Source organism: Neolamprologus multifasciatus, chromosome 22 (assembly GCF_963576455.1).
Source record: "Neolamprologus multifasciatus chromosome 22, fNeoMul1.2, whole genome shotgun sequence".
Classification (NCBI taxonomy): Eukaryota; Metazoa; Chordata; class Actinopteri; order Cichliformes; family Cichlidae; genus Neolamprologus; species Neolamprologus multifasciatus.
Window position 1 is genome coordinate 2545514 of NC_140459.1, and position 25035 is coordinate 2570548.

At 41.8% G+C, this 25035-nt stretch overlaps 1 protein-coding gene across 7 annotated transcripts in view; it reads right to left on the reverse strand.

The window, feature by feature from the left end:
- col14a1b (collagen, type XIV, alpha 1b) overlaps window positions 1-25035 on the reverse strand; it is a 209136-nt gene that overhangs the window by 178101 nt on the left and 6000 nt on the right. For 4 of the 7 annotated variants that reach the window (XM_085149181.1, XM_085149180.1, XM_085149179.1 and 1 more), the window contains exons 3-5: window positions 19254-19370; window positions 4976-5119; window positions 2274-2357 (exon numbers count right to left, since the gene is read on the reverse strand). The exons of 1 other annotated variant lie outside the window; for it this stretch is intronic. In XM_085149181.1, the coding sequence (XP_085005307.1) occupies window positions 2274-2357; window positions 4976-5119; window positions 19254-19370 (345 nt within the window). Of the gene's footprint in view, window positions 1-2273; window positions 2358-4975; window positions 5184-5241; window positions 5313-5609; window positions 6269-19253; window positions 19371-25035 lie in introns of those variants that run through there. 2 more of the 7 variants (XM_085149185.1, XM_085149184.1) reach the window with 2 other exon arrangements.

Consider the following 25035-nt stretch of genomic DNA (forward strand, 5'->3'; position numbering starts at 1 on the left):
CAAGTGTTGAAGCAGCTGTCCTCACTGATTTGTTTCAGAGAGCCTACACGTCCCAATAACCTCAGTGGTTTCATTTACAGCATAAATATGACACTTTAGTGTGTAACAGCTCATCTGACTCACAATCCATCACAGTTCACAGCAAAACAACAAATCTGACCCTGAGCACAGTTTGGGTGAAGACTCATTGAGTGGTCATTACAGACGGCAGCTATTCGCTCTCGTTCCACATCAGCTACAGCTCAGGGTGGAAGAACAGCGGTCTCAGGTAGAGGATGAACTGGGAGGGCTCGTATGAGATAAACCAGTATTGTGTGAATCATGCTGAGCCCAGTCCAAGAATCACACTATAAAACAGAAACTGGCATAACAGCACCGCTGTACGCTGCAGGAGTTTTAACACCTTTTCCTCTTTTCATGCTCTGTAACAAACCAACAAACAAACCACAACAATGCTGGCTGTAAACCCTTAATAACATTTTAATTCTGTGGTACTAAACTCGGGTGTGTGACACTTCTGTATTTACTTGTAGTTAATGTCCCCCAAAGATTTCACAAGGATCGTTCTTTCACTCTGTGCCGACCAGGATTAGATCTTAAATCCTGCAAGATGAGAAAGCCAAGAACTGCATTCAACTTTAGACAAAAACCCCCGAAAAAAACAGCAAACAGTTCAGCAAAGCTGTCCTCCAGAGTCCTACTGAAGAATTCATGGAAAAGGATGAAGTGATCAAGTTAGAGCTCGCTGCAAAATCTTTTTTCATTTTTTTTGTACAGATTCAATTTTCCCTGCTCCAAAAAAACGTGACAAAGATAAAAAGCACAAAGTGGTTAAGCATAGATTTAGCTGTTCAAAAAGAAAGAAAGACAAAGACAGAAATGTAAAGTGTTTTTCTCCATTGTTACAACTCTGAAAGCAAAAGCTGTAATTTGGGTTTTAAACTGGTGTCTAACTGGCTGCCACGAGTCTCACCCCACCATCATTAACACCATTCCTTCAGTTCTGGCCTTCAAAACACAAAACCAATCACACAAGGGTTCACATCACGCTTTGAAAAGCTGCAAAGGAACACAGCAAAATATCAGGTTTCACAGCAAAGGAATGATCCTGCAGGATTTAAAGAACAATGCTGACCCAATTACACTGAAAATAGGTTTATTGCATCTGTTGTTTAGGACCATCCAGCCATACATCCTTACAAACATGCATCCTTACATATATGAAAAAAGGCAAATGTCTGCATAACTGAATCAAAGCTTTGTCTTGCATTTGATCCACCTAGTGTGCAGACTTTTTCCAATTTTGCAGTCCTATTATATTTTGTCCACTTCATTGTGCTAAACACGTTCACAGCATAGCAATCACAGGAAAAGTAAAAGAAAAAATACTCCTTATTTCATCACAATACAACAGGAATACAAAAACTTTAAAATGAGATTTGAAGAACAGTTCTGATTTTTCTGAGGTAGAAATGTGAATTACAGCTCTAACAAAACTGAGTTTTCCTGCATTTTGCAGTACGTAAAGAGATTAAAGATTTTTTTCCTTTTTGTGGCATCTGATTGTTTGCCTCAGCATGCGCCACTTACCAGAAATTACAATTGGCTTGTTTACCGCACTCCTCTCTCCATTCATTTCCTGTTTGTTGGAGGCTCTTCCTTAAATTCCCATTTTTGTGCCATTTCATTTCCTTTCCCTCCATTTCCTTGGGTATGTCTCACTGACAATCACTGTGCAATTTGCAGAAGTATTACATTCACAGAACAGTAATCTTGAAACATCGTGAAATGGCGGTGTTGTTGAAACGGACGGACGGATCAGGATTTAGCCGGTGACTCAGCCGCACCACCATTGTTACAAAAATCAGAGACCTGCAGCTTCACACTTACCTGCTTTTGTGTCAGTCGTTTTATCTTCTCTTTCAAAATCTCCAGCTACTAAAACGAAAGCTTCCTGCATGACATCTGTTTAAAACTGCCAGAAGAAGAGCAGCTGTGACATAAAAGGTTGGCGACGACATCTTCCATTAATAGGAAATCTTGATCCTGAATGTTTTACAAGATACTTTGAAAATTGCTCTTCTTCAAACTTGTTCTTGAGGAACAGCAGGTTGTCTTCCTGTAACGGTATTTCAGCAAATCATCTTCTGTCACTGCGCCATACTGGTCTTGAATCCAGACAACTCGAGACTTTCAGCAGACGGCTGTATCTTTATCATTTCACTGTGTCTGTTCACCTGGATCATCTCTCGTCTCCCTGCTGAAGATCTTACCTTCTGAGATCTCATTGTTCTCCTGTGTGACGCTGCCGTTTTTTCTCCCTTGGGATGGAGCCATTTCAACAGCCGATTGCTGAGCTGGAAGATATAACACATGATGCAAAAAAACAACATTAACGAATGGTAGGACACTGGAAGAAGCCTAGGACTCGATGTGTGCATCGACATATGACAACATGTGTTAAATAATACACACAACCTTCGCAGCAGCCAGTCGTTCAAATTCAAGTGTCTGATAATCAGCAGGTGTGAGTTCCTCTATAAAAGCAGAGGTTTGCTTGTCTGGAGCATCCAGCTGTGTGATTCCTCAGGCGTGGACAGTCTATTACATTCAACCAAAGGTCAGACTAGAGGTGGGCGGTAAAAACGATGTAAATTTGGCCAATGGTAGAGATTTTGACTCTACCGCGATAGCGCATGTTGATGATGTCATCAAGCTGCGCCTGTTTTGGTTGAAAGCATTGCAGCGGCTGCAAACAACTGCAAATTATGCCGGCGACAGTAATAGCAAAGAGACGGAGCAGTTTTAGAATATGGAGAAAGCCAAAACCTGCGCTTCCTCCACTTCCCTACCATTGATTCATTAATGCTGAATTCTCTCGCAGCCGCTCTGTTCCCATGTTGTTGCAGTATATTAATGACTAACCTCGTATTGTGGATGGATTATCTCAGTTGTTCTCCTGACTGAAGTTTGGTCCGTTTATAGCATCCTGCCATGCGATTGCATTTGTCCCTGACCACCAGAAACCCTCACGTTAACTTTTGTGGAGCGTTCACTGTGCTAATGTTATGCTAACATAGCTGTTTTGTTAGCGATCACGTAGCACATCATTATATACCAGCTAGCCCAACTTTAGTAACCCTACAAACATCACTGCTGTTTAGTTTTCTGTCTTCCTTTATGTTGGAAGTGATAGCAGAGCTGTACGTTTAATTTTTTTTCAATAATCTCTCATGGTATGTCATGTTTAGGTGGAAACTAGCGAGCTAACTTCCGCTAACTTCCTGCTAACTTCTAACTCCATTGAATGTAATAAATTCTGTTTTCATGGATGCCTGGATGTTAAACTTAATTGTTACACCTGGTAAAGCAGCAACACTGATCATTTTATCAAAGATGAAAGACTTTAGACAGTTTTTAACTCTCAGTGATGCTGCAGTGTTCGTTTGACTTTGGGACCTGAAGTTAACGGAGTTTAGGACCCAGATTACTCTGTAAGGCTACTGACTCCAGCAGCAGTAATGCTCCAACAATCCATCAAGCAGTGCGCCTTCATAGCTTACCAAAGTCACACTAAAACATTTTTTGACAGATTTCTGTGCGCTGTGTACCACATAATATCGGTTCGAGGTCAGTGAGCACAACCAGAATTCATACATAAGGTGAACCGGATTATAAGATGCTTTTTGAGAAAATTAAAGGATTTTAAGTGTGCCTTATAGTGTGTAAAATATGTCATACTTGCTTTTGCAAGCCACTGTATATCACAATATATATCGTTGACACAGATGCTTCAAATTAGACCGCGATATGCATTTTAGGCCATATCGCCCAGCCCTAGGTCAGACTGCAAAATGCTCAGAGAAACTGAGAGCTACATGTCAGACTCTTAGGTTCTCAGTTAGCATGTTAAATGTTCATGACAGCGCAATTAGAAAAAGACTGAACAGGTGAAGGCCTGTCAGGAAGGGTTCCCAGGAGAAAGCCTGTTCTCCCTAAAAGAACAAGCCACATTTGCAAAGCTGCATCTGAACAACCCACAAGACCGAACAATGTTCTCTGGACAGACGAGTCCAACGTGGGGTAGAGTTTGGTTATAATGAGAACCTCACACCGGTGAAAACCGAACACAGCCCATCAGAGTTTCAGTGCAACAACAGAACATTAGTCAGAGCTGTGAATCGAAGACATCAGGACACAGTTACATAACGCCATTTCGTCAGCTCTGAAGAGCAGAGCGGTATTCTAAATGCTGAGTCAAAAGGGCTTTTGTAGCCTGACATGAATACTGGAAACACTCAGCACCTGTGGATATGTACATCCAGCATCAGGTTTAAAAGCTTTGTTTTCCTAAAGCACAGCATGAAAGCAAGTAAACAGCAGCAGGTCGCTGAATGTCAATGACTGAAACCAAGTAAACACTCAGCTCTGTATTCAAAACTGAAACACTGAGATGAGGTGGCTGTTTGAATTCTTCACTGCTTTGCTCTCGTCTTCCAACAATAATGCTACGTCCAGATGAACAGAACCTTTTGGGATCCAACAATGCAGCTTAATAAATAACATAAGAAGCTCTTACAGAACAAAGGAGGTCGGGATCAGGGCGCACATGTTTTGATCGTGTTCACAACACAAGATTACACGAGAGAGCTGCTGCACTGGTCTGTAGTGTTTCAAACTAAAGTGTGCTCTTGTGGCCACACCCCAATCAGTGATGTCACAGCAGGTATTCTGCCAATCCCAGCTGATGGAAAGCACCTGCTGTGACATCACTGATTGGAGCCAAAAGTGCGATTTGGTGTCACACTGTAATCAACTCGGAGGCAGTTTTCTGTCTGATTCGGTGCGACTGCGACGACGTTTCAGTTCTCTTAATTTTACAACTCGAATTACATCAATCAAGCCGTCCAATCAGAAATCAGCTGGAGGATCCCTGAAGCAACAGATTTAATAATCAGTGGAGTCCTTCTCTTACCTTCATGTTTGCCCTGAAGAGGTTTGCTCTCCTGCCCCTCATGGACTGCAATGATCTTAAAGTTGTACGTTTTAGAAGGATCAAAGTCCTCGATGACCAGTTTTGCTTCCTGCTTTGATGCCTGAACCACCTTCTGCTCTCCGCCTATTAAAGAAAAAGCACAAACACTTAAGACTGATAATTACAAGCAAGAAACACACACCCCACCCTCTGGGTGTGCGGCCCTTTCTCCTTGTTTCTGTTTGTATGTTAAACCTCACCCCCACATGCATTCAAGTCAACAGATAGACTCTGTATGATAAAAACCGATGAAGCCTCTGGATCTGGGAAGTGAAGCCCAGAGATGGGCGTTACTTGTCACGCGTTGCTGTAATCCGATTACTTTTTTCAAGTAACGAGTAAAATAAGGGATTACTATTGCAAAAACGGTAATTAGATTACCGTTACTTTCCCGTAGGAACGCTGCGTTACTGCGTTACTAAAACCGTGATTTTTTTTTGCGAGAATGTCTCATGACAGTGACGTAAGCGAGTGCGACGTTCGTGACAACAGCTGTGTGCAGATCAACAATGGATCATATATCGAGTGCAGAGAGAGTATGAGCGTGCAGCGTTTAAAGCGTGGAAGTACTGACCTTACTTTGAGTTTGATTCCATAAAAAGTGACAAAAACATTAGTGTCCGTTGTGCGTGGGAAGAAAACTTCTTTTTACAGCAAAAAACCCCTAAACTTCCAAACAAGCACCGAGTAGCTACGACGTAATGGGAAACTCACAGAGAAACTCGCGGATTCTTCCACTGACCGCTGCACACCTGCACCAGGGTAACCCTCCGCCTACCCCACTCCTGCTTTACAGGTGAAAATAGAGCAACAGGACCGCTAGTCTTTGACTTTATTTATTTTCTGCTGTGTTTTACTTGCATCTATTTGAAAGACTGAGTGTAAACACACAAAAATATTTTATTTTATGTGCTGGAATGTGCAGAAAATAGGTTTAAATGTTAAACTAATTTCTTCCAGTCAGAGAATGTTGCATATAATTAAATCTTTGCTTGATGCATAAAGTTAAAAGATTAAAACTAATAAAACAAGTTTTAAAAAGAGACTTTTCCATTTGATTACATTTTGTATGATGGATTAAGTAGAAAAAGTAGAATTGGGCTGAAAGATCTATCACTTTATCACCTATTCAGGTTGTAAATCGTGTTTTTAAAAAGTAACTAAGTAATTAATTACTTTTGAAAATAAGTAATCAGTAATGGGATTACTTTTGGGGGGAAGTAATCAGTAATTAGTTACTGATTACTTTTTTCAAGTAACTTGACCAACACTGGTGAAGCCAAAGTCTCAGTTAAGTTTCTTTAAGCTGCAGCTTTTATAAACCTCTGTTTGCAAAACAACATAGAGGTCTATGAGAAAATGACTCAAAGTCTCATCTCAGTAAACATTTTCCTGACGAGTTTTATGACTTTCATTGTCTAAAACCTACCGTAGGGTAACATAGACCATTTACTTTAGAATAAGCAGGGTGTTAGCCAGTCGTTTTAATACAGAGACCATGGTAGACATGAGGGTTAAGCCACAGATATGCCAAGATTTATCAAATCAGTCGTAAATCTGTCCAAAACAGCTGCCACAGAAATGGTGTTAATTCAACAGTGGTAGCATCTTGTCCTCACAAACACTGTGAGGACAAGATGTCCGTGCAGCTATCAGTCGGTGAGGCTACGAGCTCATCCCCCAGGACTTATTCACAGCACGACACAACCTGAATTTTAAGGCTGTGTTTAAACCAGTGAAGATAAACCATATCTAAATCAATAAATCACCTCACACAGGTCGACAGCAGCGGTCGGACTGCATGCAATAGAAATCTGGCTTTGTTTGACCTTTTTAGTGTCAAGAAAAATAATTCTGTTTCATTTTGGACAACAAGACTGTCGGTCACACAGCGAAAGTATATTATCGAGAATTTCAGGAGGATTCGAGTCGAGTGTCTTTAGTAAGACTGCTGCACAAAAACCACACTCTGCTGCACAAAAACAAATTAAATACAAAAAACGCTTCATTACCTTTCATTTTCTTTCTATTGTAACTCTCACCTTACAATTAAAGTAGATTTGGCAGAATAATTTTCAGTGCCAGCCTCCTTCATAATGTGACAATCACTTTGTAGATATTGCACAACTTCAGTAATTTCCATGTAGTTATGTTTTAAATTCAACACAACGCCTGTTTAGGAGCATAAAGATCTCTGCAGAGCTTCAAAATTTTTTAAATTAAACTTTCAGGCTAAATATCCATCCACATCAATAGGTGTATTTCAGATGTGCATTATAAGTAGTGTTTTACATTTAACATGTTCATGGACACAGCTGGTAATACAACACATGGCCCAGATATATGCAGAAAGAGCCCGACAGGGCAAAGAGAACAGGTAAGCTTAAAAGTACATTTAATTTTCTGTAACAGTTGTAATTTGTTCTAGGATGAGGATGAGGATGAGGATGAGGATCATCGTGACGATTAAGTAAAAATTAAAAATAGATGTAAATCTCTGGACTGATAAATTTATGACTAAAAAACAACCTCATGTTGTTCAGTTTTCTCTACTCACAAATTTTACCAACCACTGAGTTGACTTGGCACCAGCACTGTCGTACTGCTACAATACAGGGTGGGCCATTTATATGGATACACTGTAACAACATGAGAATGGTTGGTGATATCAAAGTCCTGTTTGTGGCACATTAGTATATGTGAGGGGGCAAACTCCTCAACATGGGTGGTGACCATGGTGGCCATTTAGAAGTCGGCCATCTTGGATACAACTTTTGTTTTTTCAATAGGAAGAGGGTCATGTGACACATCAAACTTATTGGTAATGTCACAAGAAAAACAATGGTGTGCTTGGTTTCAACGTAACTTTATTCTTTCATGAGTTATTTACAAGTTTCTCTTTGTTCACAGCCATTGACATGTCGAAGAGGAAGCGGATCGAAATCGTGTTGATATCTGGTGAATGCAGTAACCGGGTCATTGCAGCAGATTTCAATGTAAGACACCCTACGAGACCACCCATCTCCCATGCTACAGTTAGCAAACTGCTTGCTAAGTTTCGTGAAACTGGTTCAGTGTTGGATTTGCCAAAATGTGGACGCAAGAAAACTGTCACTAATGAAGGAACATCAGTGGCTGTCCTAGCTTCATTCAGCAAGAGCCCACAGCGTAGCACTCGCCGCATGTCACTGGAGAGTGGCATTAGTCAAACATCCCTTCGGCGGATATTAGCTACTCACAAATGGCACCCTTACAAACTCCAGCTACTGCAGCATCTCAACGAGGATGACCCAGATCAGCACAGAATTTGCAGAATGGGCAAAACAAAAACTGGAACAGGACCCTCAGTTCACGCAGAAGATTTTGTTGAGTGATGAGGCAAACTTTTATGTGAACGGTGAATTTAACAAACAAAACCACCACTCTTGGTCTGACACTAACCCACATTGGATGGATCCCTCCAAGACTGTTGGAACAACAAAAGTGATGGTTTGATGTGGTATATGGGGTACAACGATAGTGGGTCCATTCTTCATCAATGGAAACCTCAAGGCCACTGGATATTTGAAATTGCTACATGATGATGTGTTTCCCTCTTTATGCACTGAAGCTGGCACGTTCCCTGAGTTTTTCCAGCAAGATGGTGCACCACCACATTATGGGTGCCAGGTCCAAGCATTCCTAGATGAACAGTTTCCTGGAAAGTGGATTGGTCGTCGTGGGCCAGTTGAAAGGTCTCCCGATCTGACCCCATTAGACTTTTATCTTTGGGGTCATCTGAAGGCAATTGTCTATGGTGTGAAGATACGAGATGTGCAGCACCTGAAACTACGGATACTGGATGCCTGTGCTGGCATTTCTCCTGTGGTGTTGCTATCAGTGTGTGAAGAGTGGGAGAAGAGGGTTGCATTGACAATCCAACACAATGGGCAGCACATTGAACACATTTTATAAGTGGTCAGAAAGTTGTAAATAACTCATGAAAGAATAAAGTTACGTTGAAACCAAGCACACCATTGTTTTTCTTGTGACATTACCAATAAGTTTGATGTGTCACATGGCCCTCTTCCTATTGGAAAAACAAAAGTTGTATCCAAGATGGCCGACTTCTAAATGGCCACCATGGTCACCACCCATCTTGAGGAGTTTGCCCCCTCACATATACTAATGTGCCACAAACAGGACTTTAATATCACCAACCATTCCCATGTTATTACGGTGTATCCATAAAAATGGCCCCACCTGTATTCTGGGCTCCTTTTGTCCATGAAGGCAGTTTAACCTGTGACTCACGCGTAGGGCAGACAAATACCTGCAGCTGCATGAATAATCGTCTGTTCAGCTGTGCTGAAACTAACCGCTGAAAAAGCCTTGAGCAAACGCTTTCAGATCTGTGAACTGCATCTGTGGGGTCAAAGCCACTTTTTCCTATTTTTGGTTCATCCTCGTACAGCTATGCTTGTGTAATATTAGCTTTACAATGCACAAAAACGTGTGCTGATCCGAGTTAGCAAGAATGCATAAAAGTTATTGCCTTTTGCAAACAGTAAAAAAGGGGATTTTTTTTGTTTAGAAAATGTCTTTCAGTTCAAAACGTTACCTGTAACGACTCCTATGCTGAAGCTTTGCATTTACCCTCTGACTTTACATCACTTTTTATTATCAGATTAACGATAAATGTTGTCAAAAAAGGTCAATCATTTAATATCTGCAAAATAGAACATATTTAATTCATGTAAGCTTTGAGTGGAGGCTTCACAGACTTTGTTCACATACCACATGAGTGTCTTACTTGAGGGCAGATGATCAACCAGCCACACCAAGCATGTCTATTTTTAACTTTGAGTGATGTTTGTTGGTCCTTCACTGAATCTCGAGTATTTAATGTTCTTGAACAAATTGGGCCTGTTCAAGAACACTTTACACAAGCAGATGACTGCTGATGAAGATGCGTGGTGTGATGAGATTGCCATTGACCCCGTGTTGAACTCTTTGAGTTCAGTGTCTCTCGGCCGTGTGAAGCGTGCACACCTGCCACACCGCTGTGCATTCATAAAAAAAGGCTAAAACGATCTCTTAAATTGCTCAAGAAATATTGAGAAGCCCCGGGCTTCAAAAGCAGAGGGGAGAAACCGAGGATGTGAGCAAAAATGTAATAGACTGTAAATAAAAATCATATAAAGAGTATGTGTTTAGCATCCGATTGTGCCAAACGCGCTTTGCTGTAGCAGCAGGAGAAAGTTTTGGCAGAAGTCAGCAGTTTGCAAATTGACTGTGCAGTGTAGGTTTTTGCTTCCTGGCTTGAGAGAGAGTGTAGCAGATATTTACTGAGCAGTCCAAGATCATCAGAGTAGCACATGCTAATTAGTTTAAGAATTTGTGATGTAAGAAAAGTGCTTATTCTTTCTTTGCCTTTTTTCATGAGGCTTAATTAAAATGAGCCACTTTTCCTTCTGTTCATTTCTCGTTCTTTTCCTGCTGCTGGAGAACAAACGTTCCCGTTGGGATTCATAAATCTTAAACTGTCAGTTACCAAATCTAATTTCTTCTGCAGCAGCTGCTCCTTCAAATTGACTGACAGCAAAAACCAACATGATACGGCGCTTTTTCAATAGCAAGTGCTTCCTTGAACTTTTGACTGTCAGAAACAGCATCTTCAACCCTGAAGACATTTTAATTCAATTAAATAACAACTGGTTTGTTTCACATTTTGGAAGTAAAAAGGTAAATGACTCGAGTCTTGGGCTCAACCAGGAATAGACGAGCCTGATGAAAACCATTCGGCAGAGCTCTACAAACACATCCCTGCTGATTAAGAAAATTAACTGCTGCTCAGTCGCTGCCTTTCCACCTTCATTACCCTCGCACCAACACCAGCGGCCTGCAGCGTGAAGATGATCGTTCCCGTCGTTTGCTCCCTGCACTTAGCCCAGAAGGCACTCAGTCATCCCGCCACTTTCACTTACTTTTTAGAAATAATTTTTATCCTTTTCTTCAAAACGAAGCACTTCCTTAGGCAACATGTTGCAAAGCGAGCCTGCGTGAGCACAGTTCAGAAATAAGGGCATCATGCTCTGCTAAAATGTCAAGGCTATTTGGAAACCCGTAAGACTGTATGAAAATGAAGCTTGTGAGGCTGCAGTGTTCACGACTGAGAAGCTGAAAGCTTTCTCGGCCGACAGTAAAATGTGTGAAAAATGAGAAAAGGCCTCTGTGCTTAAAGGTTTCTATAATATCATACGTAAGAGTGGGGCAGAGCATCTGTGGCTGCCCATCGCTGTTTGATTGCTTTGTCTAATTTAGTAATTGATTACTAATTGAGCTCAGTGAAGTAACCAGGAACACACACCTACGAACTCGTAGGACTTTTATAATCTTTTTCTTTCTCATGGTTGTTATAGGGGTCGCCGACATCTCATCCTCCTCAGTCAGACCAAAGCTCTTCGTGTTCTCCTTCACTCCACACTTGAATCTTCTCTCTCGGCTTCCTTCTTCTCCTCCTCTTGCCTCCAACATACCCACACCCTCCTCTGCACATGTCCAAACCATCTCACCCGTGCCTCTTTGGCTTCATCTCCAAATCTGAGCTGTTCCTCTGATGTACTCCTTTTTGATCTCGTCCATTCTGGTCACTTCCAATGAAAATCTTAAGGAAAATCTTCATCTCTTCCAACTTGATTTCCTGTCTTTTATGCAGTTCCACCAAACTATCCATCACTACAGGTCCCACTAAGTCTTCCCTTCCACTCCTCCACTCTCCACTTTCTCTCCACAGAGATGTGCAGTAACGCTAAACGGTATTGCAAAAATGGTAATTAGATTACCGTTACTTTCCCGTAGGAACGCTGCGTTACTGCGTTACTAAAACCGTGATTTTTTTGCGAGAATGTCTCATGACAGTGACGTAAGCGAGTGCGACGTTCGTGACAACAGCTGTGTGCAGATCAACAATGGATCATATATCGAGTGCAGAGAGAGTATGAGCGTGCAGCGTTTAAAGCGTGGAAGTACTGACCTTACTTTGAGTTTGATTCCATAAAAAGTGACAAAAACATTAGTGTCCGTTGTGCGTGGGAAGAAAACTTCTTTTTACAGAGAAAAAACCCCTAAACTTCCAAACAAGCACCGAGTAGCTATGACGTAATGGGAAACTCACAGAGAAACTCGCGGATTCTTCCACTGACCGCTGCACACCTGCACCAGGGTAACCCTCCGCCTACCCCACTCCTGCTTTACAGGTGAAAATAGAGCAACAGGACCGCTAGTCTTTGACTTTATTTATTTTCTGCTGTGTTTTACTTGCATCTATTTGAAAGACTGAGTGTAAACACACAAAATATTTTATTTTATGTGCTGGAATGTGCAGAAAATAGGTTTAAATGTTAAACTAATTTCTTCCAGTCAGAGAATGTTGCATATAATTAAATTTTTGCTTGATGCATAAAGTTAAAAGATTAAAACTAATAAAACAAGTTTTAAAAAGAGACTTTTCCATTTGATTACATTTTGTATGATGATTATGCAGAAAAAGTAGAATTGGGCTGAAAGATCTATCACTTTATCACCTATTCAGGTTGTAAATCGTGTTTTTAAAAAGTAACTAAGAAATTAATTACTTTTGAAAATAAGTAATCAGTAAAGTAACTGGATTACTTTTTTGGGAAAGTAATCAGTAATTAGTTACTGATTACTTTTTTCAAGTAACTTGACCAACACTGGTCACAGATCACCCCGATGCTCATCAGCCTAAACTCTCTTCCTCACCTTCCTGTGGTGACCTGGAGGCAAGCATCATTCATTCCTCCTTCCTCCTCAGCACCTCCACCTCTTTACTGTGCACCTAGCCTTCCAGTACTTTTATTATTTCACTTTTATGCCAATCACTTGTTACATGCTCATACTCATGGCTATACTTATGTAGCAAGTCTACATTCCTGTGTACAACTAATTTCTGCATTCCCAAGCCCAAGCTCTGGGATTGTTTCCTGCTAGTCATCTACCAGCAAGTTTCCATTCTTTCCATCCACACAGCACAGGTAGTGCACCCTGATCGTGTAACAGCATGCATTATTCTCGTTGCTGTTCGGTTCATTAAGAGCCTGCCAGCTGTCTTTCATCTGACTTCTTCATTTTGGTCCTTTGGCTTGCCAGTTTCTTGCAGCTTAAAATAAATTCCAATTAGGTGGTTTTGAATTGCTTTCCAGAACAGGATTGTGTGCGTACTGCCCAAACCTTCACACAGTGCCACAAAAACAACATACAACAGTAAGTAAGCTTTCAGTTTAGTCACCAAATGAAAACAGAGCCATTCTCTGAAAATAGAAACAAAAAGAAACACGTTATGAACATGTTTTTCTTTCTTTGACAGGAGCTACAGATTTACTTTCCAGTTTTATATCCAACATCCTTCTTTCCACTTGCTCTCTTCCTGCCTCTCCAGCTCTATCCTGGCTTCCAGTATCTCCCTCCATTTGTATTCCTGTGTCACTCCCTCCATCTGCCCAATTCTACCTCAGAGTATCAGGGGAAAGCTGCACCTTATCTGACTTTTTTCTCTATTACTACGATCAAATAGACATTCAAACCACACCAAAAGCTACAGGTTTACTTAGCCATTGGCTGACAGCAACACGAGCAGGTTGACTTCACCTTCAAAATCAAGGCTACAGTCAACTTTTGCATCTGGCAGTGAGATAACTGGTTCAAACACATGGAAGCTTTTTCTCTCATAAAGTGTTAAAACACTACTTAAACATTCTCATTGGGTAAAAGGAGGACAAAATATTCAATATTCGGAACATTTGACATATGATTAAAGACCCGAGATCAGCATGATACAAAACAGTGTTTTGGTTTCTTGCTACTTCACTTTTCCAGGATGGCTCTAGCTCAAGAGATGGAGGAGGTCATCTACTAATGGGAAGGTTGATGGTTTGATGCTAAAGTCTCCTTGGCTACTGAAATCCGAGATCTCCAATGCGCCCATTGGAGTGCGACTGAGACATGTTGTATAAGTGCTTCGAGTGCTCAAGGAGAGCAGATCTATATAAGAACCATTTACCATACATGCATTTCATGTTTGTTGACTATAATCTCTCCACGCCTGTTTTCTCCCCACCCGATCAGATGGGAGTTCTTCCTCCCCACCATCACCACTTATTCAACATTCGTTACCTGATGGCTCGAGTTCTGTTCCATATTTGCAGAGTTGTTCCTCATGGAAGAAAATGGTTTCTTATTTATGTTGTGATGAACTGAACTGTGAAAAACATCTATTTGAACTGAATATTGGAAATTAAGTCAATGGCATTTTTGGCCATCTTTACACATTAGACTTTCTTTTGGAAATAAGACCAAGTCTGTAGGAGGTTTCTGTAGCTTTTGACAGGTAGCTCAGCTACCACCAACTCTTTGCCATGTATATGTGGTTATGCATGCACTGTGATTTTAGTACATTTAGCTGCTACTTCACTGAGACGAAGAGTAGGAGCTATTTTTCTCCTCTGCTGATGACCCGTCCAAACAGCCTTTCTGATAATGTCTTTATAAATGCTCTGAAGGACGCCTCATGCTGCCCACACGTGCTGTGGGAACATTCAAACTGTGCTGTTGCTGAACGAATCCTTGCAACTCTCCATCATAACAGTAGCAGGACTTGAGGACGGGTTGACAGTTTGAAAAGCAGCACCTTTTCCCACTGCAATAAAATATCCCTTTTTACCCTGATGTCTCCCTCAGAGGGAAAATATCCACAGAGACGACAGATAAGGCAAAAGAAATTCTAAGAAAACGTTGCCTCTCTGCTCTGGACAGCGTCTCAATATCAGCAGCTGATTCCAAACTGGGTGTTTCAACAGACGAGTTCACAAATCTGTTCCAGTTTTTACAGCATTTCTTGCAGTTCACCTGGGAATACTGAGGGGATTAAAAACAACACTGTTGTTCTTCAAGTTCAGCATACTCAAGCACACACTCTCTAATTAGGGCTTCGTGTTCTCCGTTTCTTAATCCATTTTTATCCTCCCCACCAAATGAGACACACCTAAAATTAACCTGAATCAGAGGAAGTGTTGGCATTTATTTGGCAGCGCTCTGAAGAGAGCTGAGCAGTGTTAAATTAGACTGTACAAGCTTTGAATCAAAGTGATGTTTGTATCGATAAAAATAAAACAACTGTTCTCATTTAGACAGACGAATGCCCACGAAGCAGCTTTATATTTAACACTTGTTGGTAGAAAAACCTTGAACAACTCTAAAAATAAACCCAGCATTCATCTTCTCTCAGACTGGGATCCAAACTTTTATGTCTTTGGAAGAATTTCCAGAATTTATTGTTTATAGAGAAATTGAATCATATATTTTAAAGTAGGGCTGCTCGAATTTTAATCTGGATTACGATCTGGGCTTTCAACGATCATTAAAAATGACTGAGCCGATTATTAGCCCCTCCCTCGTGCTTTACTCTCGCGCTGCTCCGTGTGGCAAATCGAGCGCACCTCTCTGCATTTCAAACACGCGTCACAACAATTAAGAGCAGCGGTCTCCAACCTTTTTGCGCCACGGACCGGTTCATGCCTGACAATATTTTCACGGATAAATACAACAAAATAAAACTAGTACTGGTACCGAAAAAAAGGAGATTTATTCATAACACACGTGAAAAGACCCAGGAAAACCGAGTAAACGATAAAAACAATAACAAAATAACACTGAAAACCGATAAAACCCTGAAAACTATACATTTCACAGCTGAGCCTCAACTCTCGCGGCCCGGTACCAAACGACTCACGGACCGGTACCGGTCCGAGGCCCGGGGGTTGGGGACCGCTGATTAAGAGGACCCGAGGGAAGCTCGGAAAGCTCAGCAGAAGTTATTTGGAGAGGAGAGTGACTGCTGTTGGTTGAAAAGAGGTAAAAAAACTGCACCACAGAGCAACACTGCAAACTTCACTAAACATAGATGTTTACATTTTTCATTTATTTCTTATATTGCAAACATTTGCACTGTTATCAGTATTTGCACTATTTTATATTATTTTTGACAATCTTTAAAGTCATTATTTACGGAGCCCCGCAGGGGACATGGGAGAAAAAAAAATTAAGACGGACTTTTGCGAGATCTCGCAAAACAAACTCGGGATCTCGCAAAACAAACTCGGGATCTCGCAAAACTTTTGTGAGATCTCGCAAAACAAACTCGGGATCTCTCAAAACTTTTGCGAGATCTCGCAAAACAAACTCGGGATCTCTCAAAACTTTTGCGAGATCTCGCAAAACAAACTCGGGATCTCGCAAAACTTTTGCGAGATCTCGCAAAACAAACTCGGGATCTCGCAAAACAAACTCGGGATCTCGCAAAACAAACTCGGGATCTCGCAAAACAAACTCGGGATCTCGCAAAACTAACTCGGGATCTCGCAAAACTTTTGCGAGATCTCGCAAAACAAACTCGGGATCTCGCAAAACAAACTCGGGATCTCGCAAAACAAACTCAGGATCTCGCAAAACTTTTGCGAGATCTCGCAAAACAAACTCGGGATCTCGCAAAACAAACTCGGGATCTCGCAAAACTTTTGCAAGATCTCGCAAAACAAACTTGGCTAAAATGTTTGCGAGGTCTCGCAAAAGTTTTTGCGAGATCTCGCAAACATTTTAGCCGCATTCTTCGGACGCTGGCTCGAAGCCGACCGGGAGGTCGAGGCACAATGTGCCGGGAAAGCGGTGTTCCTGCCGGCTGTAGTAGGTCGAGACCTCCCGTTAGCTTCGAGCTAACGGGAAGAATGCGGCTAAAACTTTTGCGAGATCTCGCAAAACTTTTGCGAGATCCCGAGTTAGTTTTGCGAGATCTCGCAAAAGTCCGTCTTAATTTTTTTTCTCCCATGTCCCCTGCGGGGCTCCGTAATTATTCAACACATTGTTATTGTTAAATAAATATCGTCAAATAATCAAAATCTCAATTTCAGTGAAAATAATCGTGATTATCATTTTTGCCATAATCGAGCAGCCCTATTTTAAATAACATGCATTCCCAAGATGCTGACACGGCTTCTATATCATCCAAATAAAAGTCTCTTTATGACACATTAAGTAGTTTATAAACTAATAACACTTGCAAACAACAGCATGACTCAAATTCCAGGCTTTCAAGCTTCGCATCCATATAAACAGACAGTAAAGATGTCTGCAGTGCACCTGCTTCCACTAACAGTGATTAAAAAGCTTTGGCCACAAGTTTGAAACTGAGTAATACCCCTTATGCATATAATCACAATGTAGCTGAGGAACTATATACAACAACGATACACACATCATCATTTTACAGCTGTAATTACAGTCAGCGTACGACAAAGAACTCCTTCCTTTAAAATGTAAAAGCAATAAAAACAGCATACGCTCCATGATTCAAAGTCAGGAATTCAGATCAAAAAAGAAGTGCAGAGCTTTTCATTTGAAAAGCTGCATCAGGATGACAGAGTCTGTGAGAGCCAAGTAAGTATAGTGCCAGTTTACAGTCAGCTACCAGTTAATTAGGTGCACCTGGATGAAACGTATGCAGGCTTGCCCTTTACACAAACCCTCCTTCAAGAACCTTCAGAGTCATCCTGGAAACTCCAATTTATCAACTCCATTTGTGCACACTGGCTATAAATAAATAAATATATTAATTTCAGTGTGTCTCTATTCAAGGACACTTACATGTAGTATCCCACATGCACCGTGTACTCCCCTTCACTTCAACAGAAATCAGCATGTTGTCTGAACATCAAGCAATGAGGCACTGATCTGTACCTCCTGACTGACTGTGTGGTTAAACCGAGACGTCTGTGCTCCAGTTTTGTGAGTGAAATTTTTAAAAAGAACAGAATAAATAAAAAATCTTCCTTCTTTCATCACACAGCCAAGATGCCGACTACTGAGGATGTGAGGCGCACAGCGCTGCTGTGGGGAAGTCTTCACTTATGTACAGATGCAGCTGAACTGGATACAAAATACATCCCATTGTCATCAATAAAACCTCAGCTTCAGCCAAAGCGTTGCCGTACCCGTGTTCAGCTGGACGTCGTTTTACAGAGCTGTAAAAGCCAAACTCGTCAAAGCCTCGATCAATAAATCAAGATCAATCAACCAACCACAGGCTACCACACCGGGCACACGAACAGCTCCGGTATCAGTTATATCAGATGTCTCTCTCTGCACGGTGAGTTATGAACCAGCATGCAAGCGAAAACCGCATAAAAAGGTCGATTTGTTTCCCCTCAGGGGAAGAAGAAGTTCAACTGCTGTGCTCCGCCGTGCATAGCTAGGATTTTTTTGTCCCACAAGCAAAAGACAAATACTGCATTGTTAAAACATGATTTATGAAAAGACATTATTCATATTAATTTGCAGATGCATTAATCTGCATCTGTTTTTCATCTCAGAGCACTTTTTTGTCATTTGAGAACAAAACCGGTGCAGCTTTTTACAGCTGACGGCGATCGGTCTTTAATGACACGCCTTCCTGCAGCCATCGCTGCTGAGGGACCCTTGAGCAAAGCACGAGACAGCCGATCCATCACAGAGGTGTGACTGAGGGCAAATTGCGAATTCCTCGTCAAATTTCCCGGACAAATCAAGTCTAAACTGGAAGGTTTCTGCAGCAGCTCTGTGCAAAGGTGAAGCCTGGAAGCGCTCAGCCTGTGGCGCACGGCGTGGGATTGTCATGCTCAAAGAATTTGCTAGTTTATTCATTTTGTTTGATTTTTGCAAACGATGAAGCACGGATGTAGACAAAGTCTGATATCCCACTCTCACAGCAGTCATCATGTCACACTTCAGTTCACATCGTCTCTCCCAACTTAGCAAATTTCTCACTACGTGTAGCAACTTTCCCGAAATGTTTACGGCCCTCGCTGCGCCACACCGGAGGTCAGCGCAGGGACAGATTTGTCTCTGCGAGCAGCTCACAGCGGGGCCGAGAGACAAAAGACGCATTCTGTGGCTCCGCAAGCGATCGTTAAACTCACAGCACAGCCATCATCTAAACTAACCACACTGTGGCAGAAAAACTAATTATGTGGGATTTTGTAAGCAGCTTTAAGTCTGACTGCTACCGAAGAAGTTAATCAAACTAAACACAACTAAATGTGATAGACACCGTCAGACCAATTTCCCTCTTTTTAATGATGAAGCTGCTAATAAGAGGTGGAGACGGTGTAGGCACAGACTCAGTTCTTACCTGGTCGTGTGGTGTAAACGACTTTGTAGCTTTCAAACTGTCCTTTGGGTTCTTTCCAAGACACGTGCAGCTCGGTGGGGCTCAGGACTTTGGTGCGAAGCCTTCTTGGTGATGAAACTAGACATAAAACAAAAACAATACACAGCTTTACACAATAACTGTCAGCTTGATATTTAGTGTATACATGTGCAGAATGAGTGGTTATAAAACTTCTTATCATGCACCATCAACATCCAATATTTTGCTGTAATATTGGGAATGAAACTGATGTCATCATTCATTTATTAGTAGATTGTGTCCATAACAATGGATGGAGTTCAATTTAGCGCGACATGGTGTCATACAGCTGCAGGAAAACGTTTCAGTCCTTTCAGAATAAAAGACGATCTAAAGCATCATGTGATTTGCGTCACTTCCTCCAAATAAAAAGCTCAAAAACTACAGGAAGTTACGTTTATATGTCATCCAGTCACAAAAAACTTTGTTTTTGGCTTTTTGATCTTCAGCAAAAATTCTAAGAACTAAAAATTCTGCAGAGCTCGACTTTGTCCTGCTAGCTTTGAGCACCACTACTCCTCTGTAACACCAAACCTATACATTTACACTCTTTTGTAAATATGTAACATCAGCTCACCGTGATCAAAATATAACTTACTGGGTTACATTTTATTAGTCTCACACTTTCAGGACAGATATAGATTCTGTCAGTTGTAATATTCACCTATTGTATATGTGCAGGCATCATTTTATAAATTCAATATTCAAAAGTAAAAAAAACTATTTCAATTAACAAAATAAGATGCTTCTATTTTTTGTGGATCAGTAGCTGCCTTTCCATGAGCCTTTCCCCTCCAGCAGACTCCACCCTCATGGTGTTTTGTTCTCCGCCTGCTGCAGCTTCTGGTTGGAGCTACTCTTCAGCTCAAAGATGGCGGAGCTGGAGTCTGTACGATCTTTACACGACAGACTCACCGAAGCAGCAGCAGAAGGATAGCCAGCTGACAGAAAAACAAGGAACAGGAAGAGCTGGGGCTAGCTGACATTTCAAAATAAGAGCAAGGAACCTGTCCACTTCTAAACTGAGCAAGGTTGGCATTCTTCTGGATCATTTTGGCAGCTGTTAACTTATGTCTACGTATATCTGGTAAACACTGAATTGATTTTTTTAGTTCCTATTTATGCAAAAATATCTCACCAAAAACTTTCCCCTGCAACTGTACGCAACAAAACGTCCCCTTAATTAGTCACAAAGAGCATCGGCGCTCAGGAAGTTTTACAATCTGCACGTTTCACAGAATCTGCTCTCCGTCTGTTTTACTTCAACGCACTCGTTCATCCGCTGAGCGCAAAACACAACTGCGACTGACTCGAGTTAGATTGAACTCCCTCCAGAGTTATGATGGCGTCGAGGCGGGCGATCCATCTGTGCTTTTAAACCGTGAGGAAAGAGGAGAAAAAGATAAGGAAGGATAAATTGTATCTCATCCAAGTAGAGGATACACATCAGAGAGATTAGCTTGCACAGATGTCACATTAAAAAAAAGCCCCAAAAGTCCCATTTTCCTCCTTTTCCTCATCCTCCTGCTCTATTGACGAGCCTGCACTGTGCTCGCCTCCTGTCTGCATCAAAGCGACACCCCTGCCTCTCATCCTGATTAGTTGTTGTCCCCGTCCGCACCCTAGAGGTCCACATACCCCCCCCCATTCTTCACCTATATTCATTTTCTCCAGCTTACGCGCTCACTGTCACCTCATCTGTCCCCGAGTTGTATTCCCTATATCCTTGCTTGTCCTGATCTCATTTTCTTTCCCTTTTTATTAGTTTGTTTTCTGCATCTGTGCTTTGAAATATGTCAGGGTGAGAAGAGGATGACAAAAAGGAGGGAATGCGACTTCTTTTTAACTGTTAAGAGAAAAAATAACACAGGAACCAAAAGGAAAGGCGCTGGAATAGCATCTCCACACTATTCCTCTCCTGTCCTCAGCAGGAGCACCTGATCCACTGAGCTGCACAATGTCCACACACACTTTACAATGGCCTCAACCTGTGCACAAAACCTCCGAAAGGTCACCAACACTGCATCGGGGGAACTTTGTTGTCACAGTTCACCAAGCGTGTTGTGTTTTTGCATAGACGCTGGTTTAAAACACAGGGATGAGGCTATTGTAAAGCACTGCAACGGCAGAAACCACATTTCCAGAGTCAACAACCAGAACAGCCTATCATTTCCACACCAGCAGCGCCAAATCCCAGATAATAAATATGCATTATTCCCCAGTTTACTTTGGTGAACTGTGGAAAAAACAGAAAAGCCAGGGGGTGGAAAATAAGATATGAAACCCACAAACTCGCCTGTGTGTTTGTGTACTCATTATGAGGTGAGCCATCTGCTGCTGCGACTTCTTTAAATACCTACACGGAGATTGACGCCTGCTGTAGCTCAAAAGCTCAAGAGCGGAGTAAACAAGAGCCTTGTAAGAATGGTTCACCCAAAAAACCCAAACTGTGGGTAAAGTCACCTCTTATATCTGCATGTGTGCGTGCCGCTTTCTCCAGGTGTGACATGATAACATGAAACTGGCACGTTTGAAGAGAAAGTAACAGTTTTAGGTCGATTTAGATGAAATCAAAGATTTAGTCAAGCCGATCGGCTCGTCGCCCAATCGTCTGCAGCATTTTGAGTGAACCACGTCTTTATGCAAAGAGGTTATCTGCAGAAAACTACTCATGTAGGTATACAAAGAAACTTGAGCTCAGCACAGGAAGATAATCCTGATTTTAGTGGAGAAGATATGAAGCTGGTGCATTCCACAGCAGACAAATATACAGAAACACACATAAGGAATACAGTACCAGTGATTGCACCAACCTGCGGATGAGAGCGAGGGCTGCATGGGATTTCGGCTCAGGTACTACAGATCTCTGTCTTGGAAACAAAGGATGCTCTCTCGTCTGAAGAGAGCTGCTCAAATCCCAAAAGATTCGAGAAGCAGATTTCGCACGGCTCTGTTTGTAGTGCTTGAACTCGGTCGCGTGTTCCCGTGTGCCCGCATCTGCATACGTGTGCATTAATTATGTATACGTGTCCGCGGATGGAAGCAAGTGTTTTCTGATGTTTCCACATTAAAAAACATTCTTCGTGCACTTTGTTCCCGGGAACTCAGGTGGTTGTTTTGAAACCTGCCGGTTCCTTTGCAGCTCCATGCACACATGCCTTTTACACACACTCACAGAGAGACGTGGATCTTCTCTGCAGGATTGTATTATCACGCAGAGACAAGTATTGGACGGTGAGCGAAGAGCCTGGTGACGACAAAAGGCCTCACCAGTAGAGATGGGAACTTAATTCTCATCTATTTTTCATGGAGGATCCTGTGCAAACAGCCGAGGATGGAGAAAGGCCCCACCGCACCCTCCGTGAGCGGTGTGGCAAGCCGGAAGTGCAAAGTTTGAAGTGCATTTAAAGTCATAAGAGCAGACTAAAAGGGCAATATTAGGCAAAAGGGCAATAGTGAGCAGAGAGGAAAGAATAAGGAAGGTTTAAGTTGGAGTTTTCTGCAAATCAAAGTCACTTTGAAAAATACTCTGACACTGAGGTTCTTATTACCAAACACACTCATCTTAAAGATGCAACACAGGACATTTTAACACCAGTAAATCATTTTTACACATCGGGATAATTACTGCACAGCATTCCTTATTTTTCCTTCACATACCTAACACCACGGCATGAGGTGCAAAAGGTCTTTAATTGTTTTACACCACAAAACAAGAAAGCAGTGCTGAAGGCAAACTGTGCTGTCAGCAATGGAAAGAAATATTGGAGTGCAACAAGTTTGAGTCGCTCATTTCTTTTGCTAAGAAAATGGGATAAGCTAGGAGTGTCCAACTCCAGGCCTCGAGGGCCAGAGTCCTGCAGGTTTTAGATCTCACCCTGAGTCAGCACACCTGCATTAAATGATTAGTCCATTACCAGGCCTCTGGAGAACTTCAAGACATGTTGAGGAGCTAATTTAGCCATTTGGATCAAGGACACATCTAAAACCTGCAGGACACCGGCCCTCGAGGCCTGGAGTTCCCCACCCCTGGCTCAGACCCTCTTAGGAAAGTTATTTGTTGAACTAGTCTTCAGGAAAATTTCTCCAGGCTTCTTCAAGGACATTCAAAGTTCTCATTTGGATGTTGGCTGTCTTACGTTTCAGCTTCCATCATGTTGTGGAGCCCGCTCATTGACTGGTCCAGGTATCCCTTACTGCAGCGGTCCCCAACATTTTTTGCGCCACGGACCAGTTTATGCCCGACAATATTTTCATGGACCGGCCTTTAAGGTGTCGCTGATAAATACAACAAAATAAAACTAGTGCCGGTGTTCTGACAAACCATCCTACTTTGGCAAAACGTCCTACCGTAAGTAGTTTATGCACATTTCTGCTGTCACAGAGTAATTCAGCACAAATTTAAGTAGGTATGATGGATTGGCACTTAACTGTGCCCATCAGAGTATGCTGGTAGCTCATATGCATACAGCCAGGATGGGTTTCCACTTCATTTTACCCGTTAAAGTATGCTTGTAGGTAACATTCACAAAGGTAGCATGGTTTGGCACTTAATTTTACCTGTCAGAGTATGTGTGTAGCTGTTATTAACAAAGGTAGGTTCGCCACTGAAATGTAGCTATTAAAGCAGTGGTTCTTAACCTTGTTGGAGGTACCGAACCCCACCAGTTTCATATGCGCATTCACTGAACCCCTCTTTAGTGAAAAATAAAATGTGATTTTTTTCAAATTCAAGACATAGATATGTTTTTTACTGGTGCACAAAATGAGCCGTGCATGTCATGGCAGAGGCTCTGCCGAACCCTTGAGACCGACTCACCGAACCCCTAGGGTTCGATCGAACCCAGGTTAAGAACCACTGTATTAAAGTATTCTTCTAGCTCAAATTAACAAAAGTAGGACAATTTGCCACAAAATTGTAGCAGTTTAAGTATGCTTGTAGGTGACATTCACAAAGGTAGGTTGGTTTGGCACTTAATTTTACCGGTCAGAGTATTTTTCTAGCTAATATTCACAAAGGTAGGACAATTTGCCACTGGATTTTGTGTTGTGCGCATGCGCAGAAACAATGGGTACCGAAAAAAAGAAAATTTATTCATAACACACGTGAAAAGACCCAGGAAAACCAATTAAACGATAAAAACGATAACAAAATAACGCTGAAAACCGATAAAAACGCTGAAAACTATACATTTCACACCTGAGCCTCAACTCTCGCGGCCCGGTACCAAACGACTCACGGACCGGTACCGGTCCGAGGCCCGGGGGTTGGGGAGGAGTTACTGTCTGAGTTACTTTCCTGACCTGCTTAATACTTACTGATGATCATTTAAACCAAAACCTTCAAACTGCGATTCCTCTATGAGACCTGTTACTCCAGATTTTCAGTCCAGTTCTGTTGTAATTTGCCAGACCTCAGCCTTTTCTTCCTCTTACTAAAGAATGTCTTCCTGACAGCCACCCTTCCTCTGAGACGTTTCCGATGATGCTTTAGTGAACAATGAATGGATCAACTGAAGAACCAGACGTATCTCTCAGGTCTCGTCTTTTAGATACCTTTCACTTGCTGTAAATAGTTTTCTTTTGAATCTTGCTTCTTCGTCTCCCACACTTGTTCGATTTCCTCTGTGTTTTTTAATGACACACTGCCGAGATACGCCAAGATTTCAGTGAACATTTTGGGAATCAGCTTGTTGGTGCAAAAATGCCATTTTATGCCTGTCAA